This window comes from Pseudonaja textilis, chromosome 3 (assembly GCF_049901715.1).
Source record: "Pseudonaja textilis isolate UNSWEBS1 chromosome 3, rPseTex1.2, whole genome shotgun sequence".
Taxonomy (NCBI): Eukaryota; Metazoa; Chordata; class Lepidosauria; order Squamata; family Elapidae; genus Pseudonaja; species Pseudonaja textilis.
Window position 1 is genome coordinate 100,083,940 of NC_141992.1, and position 19,609 is coordinate 100,103,548.

At 37.9% G+C, this 19,609-nt stretch overlaps 1 protein-coding gene across 3 annotated transcripts in view; it reads left to right on the forward strand.

Moving 5' to 3' along the window:
- The window catches only part of ASTN1 (astrotactin 1), a 285,838-nt gene that overhangs the window by 210,096 nt on the left and 56,133 nt on the right, over positions 1 to 19,609 (forward strand). For all 3 annotated transcript variants that reach the window (XR_015743019.1, XM_087930474.1, XM_087930475.1), the window contains exons 12-16: positions 4,350 to 4,516; positions 6,057 to 6,251; positions 7,581 to 7,708; positions 14,869 to 14,973; positions 16,725 to 16,913. Coding sequence is in view for 2 of the 3 variants with exons in the window: in XM_087930474.1 (XP_087786600.1) it covers positions 4,350 to 4,516; positions 6,057 to 6,251; positions 7,581 to 7,708; positions 14,869 to 14,973; positions 16,725 to 16,913 (784 nt within the window). In the remaining variant the exon portion in view is untranslated. The remainder of the gene's footprint in view (positions 1 to 4,349; positions 4,517 to 6,056; positions 6,252 to 7,580; positions 7,709 to 14,868; positions 14,974 to 16,724; positions 16,914 to 19,609) is intronic.

The following is a 19,609-nucleotide window of genomic DNA, read 5'->3' on the forward strand; positions in this document are numbered from 1 at the left end:
ATATATGACTATCATGTTTTTTAACCTGTGGAACTTTGTATAAATGAGTCTCCTATTTTATAAATATTTATCCAGTCTATGTATATAGGCAGTCCACTTATAGGTAGTAATGTAATCTTCACTCCATTGAGTAAATGGGTCCACACATTTACCTTTCCAATTGCAATATCACTCTTATATCTATAGTAAAGGCATTATATTGCCTAACTGTCAAATTCTATGTAATGGGTATATAATGGAAGATTATGGGGGAGGGGTGGGGGAATACAAGCAGTCCTGCCATTTGTTTAGTGACTGTTCAAAGTTACAACAACACTGAAGAAATGACTTATAATTGTTCCTCATACTTAACAACGTTCACAGCATCCCCACAGTTGTGAGCAAAATTTGGACACTTGGCATCCAGCATATATTTATGATGGTTGCAGCATCCAGAGATCATGTGGTCACCATTTGAGACCTACCCGGTTGGCTTCCAACAGGCAACGTCAATAGGGGAAGCCAGATTCGTTTAACAGCCACAGGGTTCACTCAACAATTTCAATGATTCGCTTAACAACTATGGCAAAAAAAAGTTTGTACAATTAACAAAATCACCTAACAACCACCTTGTTTAGCACCAGAAATTCTGGTCTCAATTGTGTTTGGAAGTTGAGGACTATGGAATATAATATCAAAAAAAAAAAAAAGATTAAATCCTTTTTTCCATGCTAAATTGATTTTATGAAGAAATCAAACATTAAAAATGGGGGGTAGGGGAATGGTGATAAGGAATTAATTGGATCAATTACCGTATATACTCGAGTATAAGCTGAGTTTTTCAGCACATTTTTTGTGCTGAAAAAAAAAACCCCTCAGCTTATACTCGAGTCAGATTCCCTCTGATAAAAAAATGGTGTGGAGCTCCAGAGCTGGGCAGCCGCTTCCCTGCTTCCATGTTTCCTTTGCAACTTGTAAGCATGGGGGTAATCGGAAGGGGCTCATCTGGACCAAGGGTGAGTCTCCCCCTCAGTTTCCCCTGAAGGATCTTCTGTCGCTTTTGCCTTCTCCCTATGTCTTCCCTCTGTTAAAATCCCCCCCACACACACACACTTATTTTCAGGCGGATAGATTTTGTGTCTGAGCATTCTCACATGACGGTGGGACTTTCCCCCCCCAAAAAAACAGTTAAATAAAGAAAAAAAAAATACATCCTCATGCAAGAACTTTTCTGCTTCCGATTTTTTCAGAGGGAATCTCACTTGAGTATAAGCCGAGGGGTTTTTTTTCAGCACAAAAAATGTGCTGAAAAATTCGGCTTATACTCGAGTCAATAAGTTTTCCCAGTTTTTTTGTGGCAAAATTAGGTGCCTCGGCTTATATTCGGGTCGACTTATACTCGAGTATATACGGTAATAGCTGATAAAGATGAATTTTTAACATACACTCTGCTAAGAGACAAATACTATCTATCAGACGTAATTCAGTGGAAATATATACAGCTACAATATCTGTTAACATTATTTGGACCAGTAGCATTTTCAGTTTCTGAGATACACAGAATATTAGAACAAGTGATTAAAACTTTTCAAATTAAAAAAATAACTAATAGTTACACTAGGTATTTGTTATTGATAAATCAGCTTGATAGGCAGATGATTAGAGATGAGTAGAATAAAGAATAAAGTTCTTACATTGTCTAGACAAATGGGAGAGTGTCTTAACTTCTATATCTAGAATGTCAATGAATCTTAACCTATGACTTATACAACAAAACATAATATATAAAATTTATTGCACTCCATAATATCTGTATAGGACAGTACTTTATTGGTGATGAAATATGAATGATGCTTCTTTAGGACATAAGTTTTTACAATATCCTGTACTTAACTAAATTTTGGGAGAAAGTAGAGGTCTATATAAATATGACTGTTTGACAAAACTAAAAGTTTCAGAGGACATTTCTATTTCTCTTGAATTACCATGCCATCAGGTTTGGTACTAAGAAATTGGCAAGATTGCTGAGAAATAGCTTATGGGAAAGAAACAAATGTGATAAAATAGGAATACATATTTCACCTTTCCCCAACCTGCTTTCCTTCAGATGCATTGGGCTACGAATCCCGAAACAGAAAGAGATTGGAATATTGTAGTATGGTGGGACTTAGAAAGGATGCAGAAAATGCAATTCTTGGAATTTTCTGCTGATGACTCACAATATGATTTGACCTGAGTTAAACACTAAATCAATGTGGAAGGATATTAATTCATTGTTAATTTGTTAGATTGTGCACAAGACAGTTTGTTTAAATAAATGTATATACAAACATACTTGTACAAGTGCAAATATATTTAGAAGCAAACATGCATGCACACACATTCCTCCTCCTCTTTTCCCCCCATAACAATAACCCTGACTGCCCCCAAGTCACCCAGTCTGCTTCCAAGTCTATAGACTGACTTGAATTTGTACCTCTTGAGTCCTAATTCTGCATCAAAACCACTAGATCAGGCTGGCTCCCAAACTAAAAAGGTAACCAAAGGGAGCTGAAAAGGAAGGAGAATCCAGTTATCTATTCTGTAAGAAAGTAATTCCATAAGCATAGAATTATAAAAGTCCCTTTGGGTTTAAGCGAAATAAATTGTGAAGAACAAGCCAAACATACCCAGTCTTATCAGTGGTACAAGGAGAGCTTGTCAGGTGCAAATAGAATTTTCCTAAAAGGGGCCCAGGAGGTGGTCTTTCTGAATTTTAGCGTGGAATAAATTGCAGTGCTATATATTTCTCAACCTTGGCAACTTTAAGATGTATGAACTTCAACTTCCAGAAATCCCCAGCCAGCATGAGTAGAAGTTCACACATCTTAAAGCTGCCACTGTTAAGAAACGTTGCTGTAAGGAATAAACTAGCAGACAAACAAAGCCACCAATCTCTCTCAGCAAGCCCACCCCCTGTAATATTACTGCAATTATAGTATAGTTAACACATAAATGGGTGTCTGGCATACAGGGGAAAGCTGAGACAACATCACATTAAGGCGTGGATTTTATATTTTTACCTGTGCAAGCTGAGCTTGCAATTCACTTGCAAATTCTCCTGCCAAAGACCTATTTCACTTAATAGGGAGTCGTGCAAAAGCAGTCCTATAAAAAGATTATTCTTGTTTCTGTAATTTTCTAAGCCCTTGTGTAAGGCATGAGTTGCAAAGAAATCAATTAATCAGTAGAAAGCACACATACACTCAAGTCTCTTTTGTCCACCCCTAACTTTGAAGCACATCCTGTCAGCCAGATGGGAAGTCACTCTGATGAGGATGGGTGCTGGGCAGGATTCCTAGGCTCCTCATTTGTTTGTTTGCCATCAGCCCAAACATCTGGGTCTTCTCATTGACTGCTGGCATTATGCAAACATTTAGAATTCTCCTGTGCGTAGCTGTTCCAGCTGGCATGGATGGAGGAGGAGCAACATGGGACAGAATGAGAGTCTAGTGAGCCTACAGGGGACCGTTTGTTCTGGAAATTGCAGAATTAATGTCATCGAGCAACCTGTGTCTTATTGTGTGAGTTTCATCACCAGGATCATGAGGGGAAAAACATTTCGGATGGAAGTCCTCTATTAAATCCACATGCGCCAAAACAGAAGAAAGGGGAGGGGGGGGAAAGCCTGCAGCTCTTCCTACTTTATCCTACAAAATGTCCCACTTGAAAGCAAAGCCTTATTGATGATATTATCAGCCAGCTTTATAGCCCTTTAATTCACTTCAGTTGGACTTGTTTATGGGTTGGGCAATTTCAAAACTAAAACAAGTTGAAAAAGTAGCTTCTACCTAATGAGAGCCTCTGGATCTCGTCTATTTCATGGCTGAGTATATAAGCCAGAGTGTGGCTGTTTTCTCAGGTAGCCCGAGGCAGCACCTAGTTCAGAGTTCTCTGCAAACACATCTTCCTCTTGAAAATGACTGGAGGGAATAGAGTGCTGGCTCAGACTGTTAATCACCCTGGTTAGCGTTACTTGAGGTTATACTCTTTAATAATGGTTGCAGAAACTGTAAAGATGAAAATGAAGAGATTTTTGCAATAGAAAAGAACTGCAACACAGATTGTAAGAGCAAAGTGTGAATGATACTGTAGTATTATTTAGCAGAAATTGACTAGAAAACTTGCAAGAAGCTACCACAAATCTAATGATAAGATGATAAGATGAAACAATACCACTAATACAGGTTTTCTTCTCACTGGATGAACTGATTATGTGGAACAAGCAATGCAGTTATAACACTTGTGATGTTTCTCTTGGGTGTAATGAACTCTTTTGTGACTGTGCAGTGCTCACCTGGTTCATGATGCTATTCTTCCTCCTCTGCTAGTGTCCCCCCGGCCTCAGCCCCATGAAAGATGGCACAGGCTGCTACGATCGCCACATAGGAGTGGACTGTTCAGATGGGTTCAATGGTGGTTGCGAGCAACTCTGTCTACAACATATGATGCCATTACCTGAAGATCCTTCCTTGTACAATATACTTATGTTTTGTGGGTGAGTTCCACAGAGGTTTCCTGTATTCTCTAGGGTGAGACCTTACTCCAAACCATACCCAGACAGACAAATAAGCCACATACAGTATATATATTTCAATATATATCTCAATATTTACATGCATGGTGGTAGCACATTTGTGGCAAATGTTGTGATTTCAAGGATGCTTTATAGTATCTTTCCTTTCACTTCTAGTCATATTCATTTAAAAAAAAATGAATTCCTGGCTATTTCATATAATAATAAGTTTAATATTCAGGGTTGTTGGTAGAAAAAAGTTAAGGTGGCAGCTGTAATAGTGCAATTAAAATTGTGGGTTGCAGGTAGAGCTTTAATTACACTGTTTTGACTACCATCTTGACTTTTTTTTTCTTTCCCTGTGGATGCCTGTTACTATTTAAATCTTGTCTAACCATTGCTTTCTGTTCTGTATCTAAATAATAAGTATTCCTTCCTGAAGAAACCTGCCAAATGTAGCCCATACCAATTAATATATGGTTGTCTTTAAACTTTTTTAATACATTTCATATATGCTCCTTCGATTGCAGCAATAATTATATATAGCATGGGTCGTTTGGAGTATGCACATAAACCCTTTTATCATTTTTCCTGGAAAAGTACTAACAATTCACAGTCCTTAGATTCAATTCCTGAAAGCCCATGAGAGTATGAATGTAACACCTATCTGTAGCTATGTACAATGTTGGTTCTTAAGATCACACAGCTATCTCTGCAGTTGCTGTATGATCCTAAGATACAGCTACTTTAAAGAGGACAGGTGCTTTAATCATGTTCTGAAATATCTTTTTGGAATGACAATCAAAGTATTGCATACCACTAATATTTAACATCTTTTGTTTAATCCTATCATAATATATATTTGTTGCAGTGAAAGAAACTCTTATTTACCATGACATTTTTAATAACAGGGTTCCTGATAGCAGATTAAGGCGTTACCTTTAGCAATCAGAGGTTGAGACATTTCATGGTCATAAAAAAATACGAAACCTGTTTTGTTGCTGAGTTGCAGTTCACATTCTAGATTTAGTAATTTCTTCAGTTAGAAGTTTCTGCAATTAGGGATTAACAGATTTTGCCCATTCACTGTTGGTCAGTGGTTTTGTTCTTCACTTATTTTGTTCTGTCTGTTTTTCAATTAACTGGGATAATTTCTTCATTTGAATTCTACATACCAATGTCAGTGTGGTTCTTTTTATCTCCATATAAATTGGTAGGGGCAATTTAAGAAATACTCCAGCATCAGGTATTACTTGGCACAAAAGTCATGCATGAAAAAGTTTTGCTGAAGGTCAGAAATATGAAAAAGCATGGAATTAGACCTAAATATTAATTTTACAAATTTACAAAACACAATTTTACAAATTTGTAAAACACAATTTTACAAATCTCTAAGAGTGGTCCTGTGTTTTTCACCTGTGTGACTACATTTGCTATATAGGTTCTTCCTTGAACACAAAAGATATTTCTTTTTAGAAATCTTGTAAAAAGTTTAAACAGTTTTTCTTGTATTCATTGGCAGATGCATTGAAGATTACAAGCTAGGTATGGATGGCCGATCTTGTCAGTTAATTTCAGAGTCCTGTCCAGGGAGTGCTGACTGCGAAGAGAGCCGAGAGCTGCCCATGAATCAAACTCTCTTTGGGGAAATGTTCTATGGCTACAACAATCAAACTCGTGAGTTGGCACCTGGGCAAGTGCTGAAGGGGACATTCAGGTGATGATTATATTAGGGGGGAAAGCTTGCTGTTCTGTGGGAACAAAAGTCCTGCTCTTTATATTTTATTTGCACTGAGTTATCCATAGTGTTTTTTTGAATCATACACTTAAGGAAAAAAAGCTCTGCTCAAAGCAACTTATAAATTAAAATTTCCCAAAATTTCCTCACTTTCCCCTCAGTAAGACCTGGGATTTGACCTCCAGTGAATTTCTTTCAGAGATGGATGACTTCTGTTGAAGGACCTTTCTCTAGGACTATTCACCCAATTTCTGAAGATATTAATATTCATGCAGAGCCCTCTGCAATTATGCTGTCCACCAAGAGACCATATTATCCATGCAACGATTGCATGTTTAAAATATTATATTTTGGGCAGGTGTATAATAACGAGTTTTAATGAGGTTAGAAGAAATACTCCTTGAAGTATCTCTTATAGTTATCCAATTCCATTACCTTTTGATTTTCTTTTGAAAAACACTGGTTGTCTTTTTATCACAATTTCTAGACAGATGATGACATTCTGGAGAAACAAGAGTTCTGATTTAATGATGTTTCTTACAGGTGATTGGCACATCCTCATTTGCTTATTAAGTCAAAAATTGAAACATGTGAAGGGCTCTTTTCTCTGTAGGTGAAGTTTATTATTGGAGCAAAAGAAATTTCAACAAGCCTAACTTTTTTCTTTTTTTGAAGAAAAGCTCTACACATGCTGGTTCTGCATTCACACAGTTCTTTAATCCTTCAGTTTGTAAGAGCTGCTGGACAAAAATGGAGCCCAAAGAAAGGCTCCACTGGCAGTATTAATGGTCATGAGGAATCCTTTGATGTTGATGACACTGTATGTAGATTTAAAATGTATTGTTTTGAAACAATTTTTATCAATTTTGAAGACCGCCCTTTCAAAAAAGAAAATAATAATAATAAAAGGAACAATTGAAATAAAGTATTTTCATGATACTCTTTATATGTACTTAACCTTGATACATTGATTATAGATTTTAATGAGATCTGTGAGCCTGCATATGGTGGCATATTTCAACATCTAGAATGAAATTTGGAAAAGTGTTCGAGATGGCTGAAATACTCAGTCTGTTGTCATAATTTGATCTGGTTTCAAATTGTACTAAGCAGTCTACTTTTCACAAATATATTTTGAATAAAAAATGGCAGAACCTTCAAAGCCTTTGAAGATGTTTACAGTATTATATAAATTTTAAAGGAATATTGGTATTCTGCTGAATTTAGTTTAGGGAATAGCTATAGATAGATTTCCTGGGATTTTGTGGACTGACTTTTGCTTTGAACTTCTCATTTGGCACTTTTCAGGATGAATAACTTTGCTCGTGGCTTGGAGCAACAGCTGCCAGATGGACTAATGTTGGCCACTGTTCCACTAGAGAATCAGTGCCAAGAGGAGCTGTCTGAACCTACTCCTGATCCAGATTTTCTCACTGGTAAGTGATCCCTTTCAGAGGTCATTTCCACTTGTTTTTGCGTTAGTCTTGGGTCAGTCCTCAAACTGCTATCATGATATCATCTGTTTTGGAATTGAGTCAAGGTATTTCTGTATTAGTTCCAGTTTATCTGAAGCTATTAGTTTACTATAATTAGCATTTTCCCTTAAATTCATAGGTTCTTTGGGTAGGAGGCAAGGGGATAATCAAAATGTGCATTGTTGAGACAAATCATTTAATTTACATATGTGCAAAGATGAAAGGCCAGGATTTGTGCTGACATCAATAGTGGGTTGGTGTTTTGTGAAAGAGAGGATATGGGGTTGAAGTGCTTGTGGTATATAAATTCCCAGATCTCCATTTCTGAATCCTGTCATTTGTTCAGTCTTAAAAGTTTTGCAATATAGATATGAGTCATTGGAAAAAAAATGCAAATATTTTATGGTCAGTTAGTTTAATGATAGTATAAATTCCAAAATGTCAAACAAATTTTGCAAAAAAAATAAGAACAAGAGATATATTATTTGGGTGCTAATGAGATACTCCAGGTTGTCAAAGAACAATCATTATTGTGTTGCCACTTAGTGCAATTGTAGATCAGATACTAAAAAAGTGAACATTAGGAAAGATGCTAGGATGCTTACAGTTAAGAAACATTTGTTCAAATGGACTCCATAACTGTATCTGAGAATCTCAGAGCAGTGTGGTAAATCTGGACTATGACAATGTAGGTAGTCCATGGTCATGACTCACAAAGGGGTTGCTTTGTTAGGCAAGCTTTATAGCCCCTCAATCTCTCTTTCCTTCCACCCCCAAAGCTGCTGAGTTTAGGCATAAGAAAAGGGAAGCTACATATTGGTGAGGATTAAATGTCTAGTAGGTATAGAGTGCCTGCTATGACAAAAGAGGGAAATAGTAATATAATTGGAAATTTTGTTACTTCTGTTAATATCTTACCTAATCAGCCTCTCTTGGTAGTGCTCTTTTAAAAAATCTGGGTCAATCACAGAACATATAGAGTTGGCAGGTACCTTTCAAACCTTCTTGTCCAGTCCTTTGCCCAGAGTAGGAATCCTTAGATCAATAACCATCAAACCTTTGCTTGAAAATACCCAGTGATGGATTAATACAACGCCAGGAGGCAGGTTGTTCCACTGCTTGATGTCGTTCATGGTCAGTAAATTCCACCTTATTTTGAGTTTTGATCTCTCTGTAAAGTTCCCACCAATTTGTCTTTGTCCTATCTGCAGGCTTGTGGAGAATAAATCCAAAGTCATTAAAGTATTGGACTACTATTTTGTCTCCCCTAGGCTTCTCTTCTTCAGGCTGAACATGCCCAATTCTTTAATTGTTTTCATAAGATTTTTTTCTCTCCAAGCAGTTTATTGCCTTGATTGCTCTTCTCTGCATTCTTTCAGTTCCTCAGCATCCTTCTTATATTGTGGCGACCAAAACTGGATGGGTGTTTGGATAGATATTCCAGGTGTGGTGTAACTGCTACTGCATATATAGTGGAAGTATCATTTCCCATGATATCAACATTATATTTTTCATGCAGTCTAAGAAATCTCTTTGCTGACTCGTGCTTAATTTATGATCTGCAAAGATCCTGCCCAGAAATACTATTGTTGAGATATCTTGTATTGCCCAAAATGCAGAATCAGATACTCTTCATCATTGAACAGTATTTTGTAGGGAGGGGCCTAATGTCCCTTTGAACACTGAGCCTTCTTCTGAGATATTAGCAATCTCTCCCAGCATTTTGTGGTCTGAGGATTTGATGAACCTCTCTTTATCTTCTCATTTAAGCCAACTGTAAAAACTTGGTGGAGCTCTGGGTCCAGGACAAAGTCCAGAGGTAACCACTGTCTAACTGTGTAGACATAGATGTATTTATTTCCTTTGTCACTACTGCACATGTTCTGAGATTTCTAACTATCTGTATCCACATCCCATGACTTCAGCTAAAATTGTGATTTCCCACCCCCCATGGCAGCACATATAAAAATGCTCATTGAAATGTAATTAGTAGAATAATTAACACTATAAGGCAATGTCTTGTGATTGACCTCATAGCCAGAACTACAGTGAGGCACTAGGAGCAGGAGAGACTTAGTATATTAAGACAGGGAGACAAATCTTCCCAAGCTATTTGTAAATACTATAGACATTTCTTTGGTATAATTACCATAGAATTTCCAGACAAAAAAGCCACTATTTCCTGAAGCTTTCTTTCATATATTTGCCTCCTTCATACCTGTTCTTTGGATTTTTTGCTCTCTGAGGGAGCATTTAATTAGTAAGTATGTAGGCCAGTTTGCAGTTTTGAACTATTGTGCCTGGGAAACTGGACACAATAATTTATTATGCAGCAAATTTATCATTATTATCCTTGGCTCAGGAACAAGATGTATAAAAGACTAAGAAATAAGTATAATCTCAAAGGACTTGCAGAAAATTAACCAAAAACAATTGCCGGGGGATGATTTATATGTCATTGGAATGTGATCAGTTATGAATGGTTCATGGAAATAGAACCACTATTCATTTTTCTCAGAATATAATAAAGAATTTTGATACAAGAATGTTGACTCTGGGTCAAATGTGTTTTTTTCCAGACAAAAAAAAAATTGAAACCAGATTCTAAGTTAAAATTTAACTTTAAACTTGACTTGCACCACATATATTTGATTGTAAACTGCATTGAAATATTTTGATGCCTGTTTTTAATAAATAAACACACATACTAATAGTAGTCTGTTTATTATAGTCTAAAATAAATGCAATGTAAGTTTAAACAACCCAAGTACAATTTACAGTATAGTATAGTGTGCTTCAATTAACAAATCTTTGGAAATACATTGAAACAGAAGGCTTATTATAACAAATATGAAGGGGTGGGTTTCTACCGGTTCTGTCCACCTCTGTAGAACCGGTAGCTCTGAAGAGCAGCAGACATAGAGCCGGTTCTATGTCTGCTGATGTTTTTGCCCACCTGCCCACCTGGGCTCTTACCTGATCTTTATTTCCTGATTTTTCAACTTCAGCTGCCAAACGAGCCACAGCTGCAGTTAAAAAAAACAAGAAAAGAGGGCTGTTTCAAAGGCTGCTTCTCGGCAGGGTGCTAATGATGATTTATGACGATTTACAGGCGAGTGGCTCACAGGGAAGCTCGTAAATCCCGAACTGGTAGTTAACCCTTTCGTATCTCACCCCTGCAAATATGGTAAAAGAAAAAAAAAACATCTCAGAAGTATGTAATACCATCCATCGATTTTTAGAAATTACATTTGAAATGAAACCACAATTTTAATAGAGATAATTCCAGAAAGTATTGAGAAGAAATATATTTGTATTGAGAAGAAAGATATTTGCTTATGGATGTGAGAATAAAGTTTGTCCAACATTGAAAGAAAAATGCAACACTGATGATATCTGATTGGGAAATTAAAGTTAGAGAACATATAACTGACAAAACTAATAGCATACATCCACAACAGAAGTTTAACCAAATTCAAGCAAGAATGCTTTTTTCCATTTACAGTATACCATACACCATGCAGCAAGGCAAATATAAGCATATGGGTTCTGCAGAGATCTACATGATTATAAATAGTCAGTCACTGTATAAAAAAGACGGGCGTTAGAAATCAAATACCTACTTTTCCAAGCAGCTCCTTTTTTTTCTTTTAAATTTTAGAAATTATATTTAAGATTTACATTTTCTTCTCATATTTAGAAGTTTAATTTATCTAATAAATTTATTTATCTAAACCATCATAGTATTAACCATTTCTTGTTTGAATTGCATAAATACGTCTGTACCCTGCTAATACCTTTATTTTATAATGTATTGTTCATCTCTTATGATGCAATAAAACAATTCCTTGGGAGGAAGAAAAAAAAAACACCTGGGTATGACGTAGCTTTATGGCCAAGGCACAAAACTTAGCAATTAAGAGTTGATTTCAGGATAGTGGTCATTTAAGAAAACTTCTTGATAATGCTGATTGGAGTGCCAGTCAGTCTTTCTAGGATAGATTAATGAAAAATGCAATTCCACTGAAATAGTATACCTTAGAAAAACATGTTCTAGGTGTCAACTCATAAAATATTTCTGTAGTCTTTTTAGAGTTGCCAACAGAAAGGGGAGGGGGGGGGAATGGGGTTTGAAAGAGCAGTGTGGCAGCTTGGAAATCGAAAGTACATTCCATACATAGTTTTTCAAAGATAGTAACTAGGTGACTGAAGTTTCTGCTGCGCAAATATCTAACTGGAGAACATGATTGATGACTCCTGGCTATGGATGGGTCTCATTGGAGAATATGATTTATGACACACCCAGGTGGTAGGGGGAAACCAGGGTCAAGCGTGACAATGAATTATGCGTCTCCGAGTCAGCTATACGCAGGCAGTGCTGGACATGTTAACTCCCAATAAATCCTTTGGAAGTTTGGCTCAAGACCCATGATTTAATTGGGGTAACTGTCCGAATCCTGACACTAGGGTTTGAAGACTCTGAGAGGCCCAAAGGCATTGCTGAAGCATTACAGGGATTCTTTTACATCTGGGATCCATAATTGCAAAACGTACAACATTAAAATTGCTCTGGAAAAATCCTATCGATGATAGATACAGGATAACTGAAATAGCATGCGGATTGTGTTACCCTCAGCTTGCTGAGGCATTGATGTAACCTGAGTGCTGCTAAGTTACATCTTCTAATGCTTACTTAATATTCTCCATGGCTTTCTTATAACCCATATTTTTAAGACTATCAGGCCTGCTTCGCGTCCCATTGGATCCCCCAACCTCCTCCTCACCTATTCCTGTGTCGCCAATCACACCTGAGAGGAACTGGAAGGGCAGGATGGGGGAGAGATAGTAGGGAGCGCTGCAGCAACCCTGTAGTCAATTGAAAGGGCAAATCCATCCGAATTTCATCCATGTGACTACAGGGGTGCTACAATGGTTACAACTTTAAAACTGGATCCTGAGTAGGTTTTCCGAAGTCCATTGTAAGTTGAGGACTATGAATGAGATAGATGATAGATAGATAGATAGATAGATAGATAGATAGATAGATAGATAGATAGATAGATAGATAGATGATAGATAGATAGATAGATAGATAGATAGATAGATAGATAGATAGATAGATAGATAGATAGATAGATAGATAGATGAGGGAGACAGACAGACAACTAAACTCTTGTTTTGATATTAGCACAGTCTTTAATGTAAGAAATGCCCTAGAGACCTTTCTAATGTAGAGAATCTGACTCTAAGAAGGTATGATTGTATTTTATTCTTACAGAGTTTGATTCCAGTATGCAATTTCCAACCATAAAGAAGCATTGATAAGCTAATGGCTCTAGGTAAAATGCCTAGAGGTGCTGAGAAATTAGGCAGCCTCTGAATTGAATAAATAAATAAACGAGCACGTATATGAATATGGGTAGGATCTCATGTCTGCAGAAAGTAATACGCATCAGCTTTGAATTTCAATAGAAATGATAAAAAGAGCATTTCATAGAATCAAGGCTGAGGATTCCAGCTGCAGAACAAAAATGCTTTCGTTTGTCTTTACTTTAAATTGATTTGATAGTTTTCATTCTTATTCATTGTCTATTCTTGTTTGTCGCAGCCATATACTTTGTTTAATAAATAAATAGTTTTTTTAATGCTTTGTAATGAGGATAAAAAACTTACACATTGTATTCATTAAGGGGACTTTAATTTTGAATGGCCTGCTGGCTAGCTGTAACTAGAGCCTTTTAATTTTGAATTAATAGCTTCCTTGGCTGGGGGACTTAATATTTTCCAATCACAACCACTGTCTTCTCCAGTCAGGGGCAAGGAAATTGGATGAGGGAAGAAGAAACAGAGTGTTTCTTTATTCTCTGATCTTCCTTGGAGGCCTTGCAATGAGTGAGCACTTTAAGAAAATATATTTTATAGGATTAAGCTGAAGAATTCAGGCTGATATCAGAATCTCTTGGGAGAGCTTGGACTACTGAAGTAATGTTAGCTGGGAATGTATAGTTGAGCTATATGAGAAGGATTTATTTCTATTTGCTGCTGCTCACTAAGTTTTGGATAATGTTACATCGGTTCTGATTTGGGTTGGGTTTGTAATCGGGCCTAATATCCCCTAGTCCTGGTCATTAAGAGGAGACAGCTTAGAACAGGGGTGTCAAACCCATGTCATCACAGCTGCGTCACATGACGTTATCAGGACTTTTTTCCCCTTTGCTAAACCAGGCATGGGCGTGGCCAGTGTGTGATGCATCAGGCCCACGGGCTGAGAGTTTGACAGCCCTGGTTTAGAGGATTTCCTGTTCTGTCCCATCCAGATGAGGGGCATTTCCCATTATAAGAACAGATGGTAAAAGAAGACTCTTCCACTTGGGATAGATTCATGCCCATATATCTTAGCACTCATGTAGACGGCGTGCAAGTACAGGTAATCCTCAACATATGACCCTAATTGAACCCAACATTTCCATTGCTGAGTTGTTAAGTGAGTTTTGCCCCATTGCCACAGTTGTTAAATGAATCACTGCAGTTATTTAGTAACACGGTTGTTAAATGAGTCTGGCTTCTCCTGTTGCCTTTGCTTGTCAGAAGGTTAATATAAAGGTGATCAGGTGACCCCTCAGAACATTGAACCATCATAAATATGTGCCAGTTGCCAGGTATCTGAATTTTTGATCACATAACCATGGGGATGCTGCAATAAGTCATAAGTGTGAAAAAGAGGCAGGACTAACGTTTTTAGCTTTGGACAGTCACTAAATGAATGGTTGTAAGTCGTACTTATATTGTACTCGTGTTGTTGTAGTTGTATTGAAACCCCAGGATGAACTCTGGCAGGCTATGGGTGACAGGCCCATAATGCACCACCTCTTCTTTGCCACATCCACACAGATAATTTCTTCTGAATCTGCTTTATAAATTCAGGATAAGGTGATTTTAATGAACAGATTTTTCATCTGCAACCTAAAATAGCTCAGCTTGAGGAAACTTCTTCCCTTGTGATTCTGCTGAACGGGGAAACCAATTCAGAGTCTATGTCAGATTTGGAATTCCGCTATGTTGCAAATGTGTTATGCCGTGCATCTTTGCCTTTCTTATTTTACCCATGTTTCCTTCCACAGGGATGGTGAATTTCAGTGAGATTTCTGGATATCCTTTGCTACAACATTGGAAGGTTCGCTCTGTCATGTACCATGTTCGGCTGAACCAAATGACTACCTCTCAATGTAAGTTATGCCCATTACTTGGTGGGATGGTTTTAGATTGACCATAGTATCACAGCAGGAGGTGATACTAGCCTAAAAGCCAGTCATTCTAACTTTTTGTTCACCTGGACATCGTTGTTTACTTTAGTCAGTCATCAGCCATTTCATATGCAAGAGCCAAATATACAAGACAGATCTGTATACCCCAAAGATCTGCTGAATAAGCATTTCCAATGTTGGATGGCAGTTTAGTGATTATTAGTTGCAGATCTGGAGAATGCTAATTTCACATGTATGGATTCATAGTTCCATTCTAAATCATTTTCACATTAAAATGTGTACTGCGTTTTTATATTACATACCAAAATCATGACATGTTGTCCTAAAGTATGCATTTTGTATACAGCTTGCATTTCTTTCCATTGAAAATAATAATAAAAGCAGAAAAATTGTGTACAGTGTATGTCAACCCTGAAGCTGGTCTGACTGACCCTATTTTGGGGCTTCAGTGCTGACACACCAGAGGAGAGGGATAAGGAGGAGGGGATAGAGATAGTTGGGGTGTTGTAGCCAAAACAAAATGCTTCCTCATGGGAACCAAGGACATTCCTGCAGGTGCTCAGAAGGAGGGGACTGGAGTCACCTAGCAACTGGACAGCATCCTCATTGGACCATGTGACTGACCGTTTTGAGAAAGTGACAAACTTTATCCTTTAACTAGATGAAAACTGTGGGAATATTCAGAGTTGGTTTTCACCAGCTTGTGTCAATATGACATATCCAATAAACTTCTTTGATGAAGTAACTTGCCTCAGAATTTTGTTTGCTGTGGGTATGTTACTTGGAACCCTGACATTGGAAGTCTGGAGAGTGCAAATGAATTTACTGAAATGGCAAACTAAATAAAATTCTAAGTGTCTTCATTCACAGTTCTGTCACATTTGTCTTCTTAAATATTTGGTGCCCTTTGACCCTCCTTTGCATTTTAAAACGTGGATGAAATAAAGCAAATTGGATGTCTTCATCTTCTCTAGGAGCAGCTTGGAAAAGACCCAAAATTGGGTACCAAAATTCCATATCATATATTGTCTGTTGAGCATGTAATTTTTTTTTATCCTTTTTAAGAAATATTTAAGCTTCCCCCCACCCTCCCAAATTATTGATCAGGAAATAGACCAGGAGGTCAAGTAGGATGGCACTGTTGCAGATATTGCTGTGGCTTCACACAGGGTTTTCAGTCCCAGAAGCTCGACTTTAAATAAAAATGAGCAGAGACAGTTTATCTGAATATTGAAAGAGGTATTTTAATGGAGAAAAATCTTTACCTATTCCATTCATTATAGAGTGTTGATATTTTCTTAGCAACTCCATATACAATGTTCCTTAGAAACATTATTCAATCAAAGGTAGCAATTTAAGTTTTGAGAACTGATACTGTAACTATTTTTTGGTGAGAAATTCTTATTGTTTCCTTATCACCCTACAAACAGCTAAGACCCTTTAACTGAAATTAAACATTTTTATCTCGTGAAAACAAGGCAATTTACTTCTTTACACCTTGTTTAAATATTAGTTCTATTAAGTACAGCTAACCTCATTTTTACATATGGACTGTCAGGTACTGGAGAGAGCAAGGATTACTAACCTGCTTGTGAGATTCCAGAAGCATCTAAATGTGGTAGAAAAATGTCTGTCTGTCTGTCTGTCTACCCTCCCTGCTTTTCTTTCTCTCTCTCTTCAGTTCTTACTTGCTGTACGTCTGTTCTTTGCAGCATTTGGCAATGCCCTTCATTCACTGGATGGAGCAACATCTCGGGGAGATTTTGTAGCTCTGCTGGATCACTTTGGCAACCACTATATACAGGAAGCTGTCTATGGATTTGAGGAATCCTGCTCTATCTGGTATCCCAACAAACAAGTCCAAAAACAGCTCTGGCTGGAATATGAAGATATTAGCAAAGGTAAGCTTCATTTCTGCTACCTTCTTTACACTGAGACACAATATGGTAGAGAAAGGCAAATATCAGTAATGTGGAGAGGTGATGTTGTGGCCGGGAAAATTCTGCACTTGGAACTATTTTCAAAAGGTTGCTTCATCTGCATCATAAACTTTGATCGCAGTGTTTGCATTTTAACAGCTCTCAGGGGTTGTAAAGGGGATGAATAGGAAGGAGAACATTTGAAGGGCAGAAAGTATGGGGCAAAGAAGAAAATTGTGCTGGATTGGAAATCTTACTTGAAGCTGGATGTCAGAGCATATATGACTATGACATGGGACTGTTCCAACCTCAGAGATGTGGCCACCTGTTTTTCAAGAGTTGTATCAGTAAAACTCCATGGCAGGGAAGTAAGTGTTGTGATTGTCATCTGCAGGCATCAAGGGCATTGTTGTTTAAATAATTTGTGTGATTGTTTGTTCAAGGTTGAACTCTAGGGAAAAAGTTAGGGCTTTGCTTTTACTTTACTCCATGTTATACAACCACCCCTACTTGAATTTCTTGACATTGGTTGGTACTGGAATGAGCTATAAGATTCATAAGTCTTTTTAATAAGCTATAAGGTTTCAGTTTGCTTCACCTGGGGACGGGACGGGACCTCATAGTCACCATGGCAATTGTGAGTTGGCCTACAGTATCTACATACATTTTCATCAAACCCTTTCACTGTCAAATCATTATCTGGTGGTTATGATTATTAGAATGGAGTTATTATTCATTGTGCATGTGGGTGGTACATTCTAGCACAGGTATTGTGCAAAGAAATTTGGCAGCCTTTGATACCCTCAGTTATGATATCAACTCTGGACTAAAAGGTTAAGGCAGTGCTTCCCAAAGTTTTTCAGTCCACCGCCCCCTTTGTGCTACAAACTCATCCTTGGTGCCCCCCACCCAGGGGTGGGATTTAAATTTCTATGGTTGTGGCCTAATTTGAGGGCATGGCCTGCTGGTCATGTGACTGGGTGGGCATGGCTTGCTGATCATGTGACTGGCGTGGCTTGCTGGCTGGGCATGGCTTGCTGGTCACATGACCGGATAGGTGTGGTTTGGTGGTCATGTGACTGGATGGGCGTGGCCAGGTGACTGGCAAACCAAATACAAGTGGTCCTCACTTAATGGCCGGTTGTTTAGGAAGTGTTCTAATTTATGACTAGCCTCCCCAGAGCTACTTGACCTGTTTTGGGAGTTTTGACAGCCATGCCCATACATACACACACACTCCCTTCTAACCCTGCTGGAGCAGGTCATTGGACTAGAATTGGCAAAGCATCTCTGATTAGATTCTAGTAGTGAATAAAATCTAATCAGAGATGCTTTGCCGATTCTTGTTGATTTGTTTTATTTTTATTTCTTTATTTTATGTTGCTGAATTGCATTGACGTGTGTCCCTTCTTGTGTACAACCCAGAAGCTTTTGTGATTCTTTGCAGCAAAAATTACCTCTGGCTTTGCTCAACTTTTCAAACATGCCACCACTGCTACGTTTTAGGTGCCGGCCCCGCAGCTCCACCCCATTGAACCCGCTGCACCAGAGGGACCTGACAGATGAAGAAAGAGAGGGGGGTGGAAGGAAGGGACAGAAAGAAAAAGAAATAAATGGACTTCCGGTTTGCAGGGCTTCAGCGGCAGGCAGGAATCCGCGATTGTGTGCCGTTTCTGCCTGGGCTCGCTGCTGGAGCATCCTGAGCCAGTCTGGCTTCGGGGCTAAGCCACCCCGTAAGAGGTGGCAAAGAGAGGGGAGATCCCAGCAGGGTCGAGGAAAGCCGCATCTTTCCTCCCCAGCTGGCTAAACTCCCTTTCCTGAAGGCAAACGAGCGGCGGTCAGAAATAGCCGCCTCAAAGAAGCACTCAGCCAGAAAAGAAAGTGCAGTAGGAAGTTAAGAAGTGAAAGTTTTGGCTGACCAGGATAAGAAGCAACAACCAAGGTATCCTGGAATTTAAATTTTGAAAAAGATACATCACTCCCAAAGAAGATTCGGAAGCAGAGAATAAAAGTGAAAAGGGAAAAAAAAAATTTTCTTTCACTCTCCTTCCTTACGCTGACAGCGAACAGAGATGAATGAGAAATCGGAAAAACCCGCTTTGGCATCAAGAGGTAATTAAACTGGATAATTAAATGTCAAGGGGACAATAAGGATTTCTGAATATAAAAAAAAAAATTCTGAATAGAAAAAAACAATTTTTTTTTTTTTTGCTGTAAGTGGGAAGGGAGAGGAAAAGAATAAGAGTAGGATTTGGAAGGAGGAGACTGCCTGGAACTTAAAAGAATCTGATTAAATTCTAATAAGACTTCTAAAAGATACATCTTAACTGGAACTTTGTAACTAAATAGTAACCCCAGGAAGAGAAAGTGAAAAAAGAAGAAAGTGTTAAAAGAAACAGCTTGTGTGTATTTGGATTGCTTGGTGACTTTGGGATTTTTGGAAATTATATTTGAATGACTAAAAACACTTGGGTGGTTGCTTGAAAATTTTTTTACAATGGCATCACTTGTGGATGAACTGAAAATGGAATTTAAAAAATATAAAGAAGAACAAGAAGGGAAGGGCTTTCTTGGCTCCATTTTTCAATTCTTAGAAATGGCGATTTGTACCTATGAGAAACTACAAGAAAAAGTGAAATTGGTCTATAATTGTTGATATATCTGGCATCTACATCCTC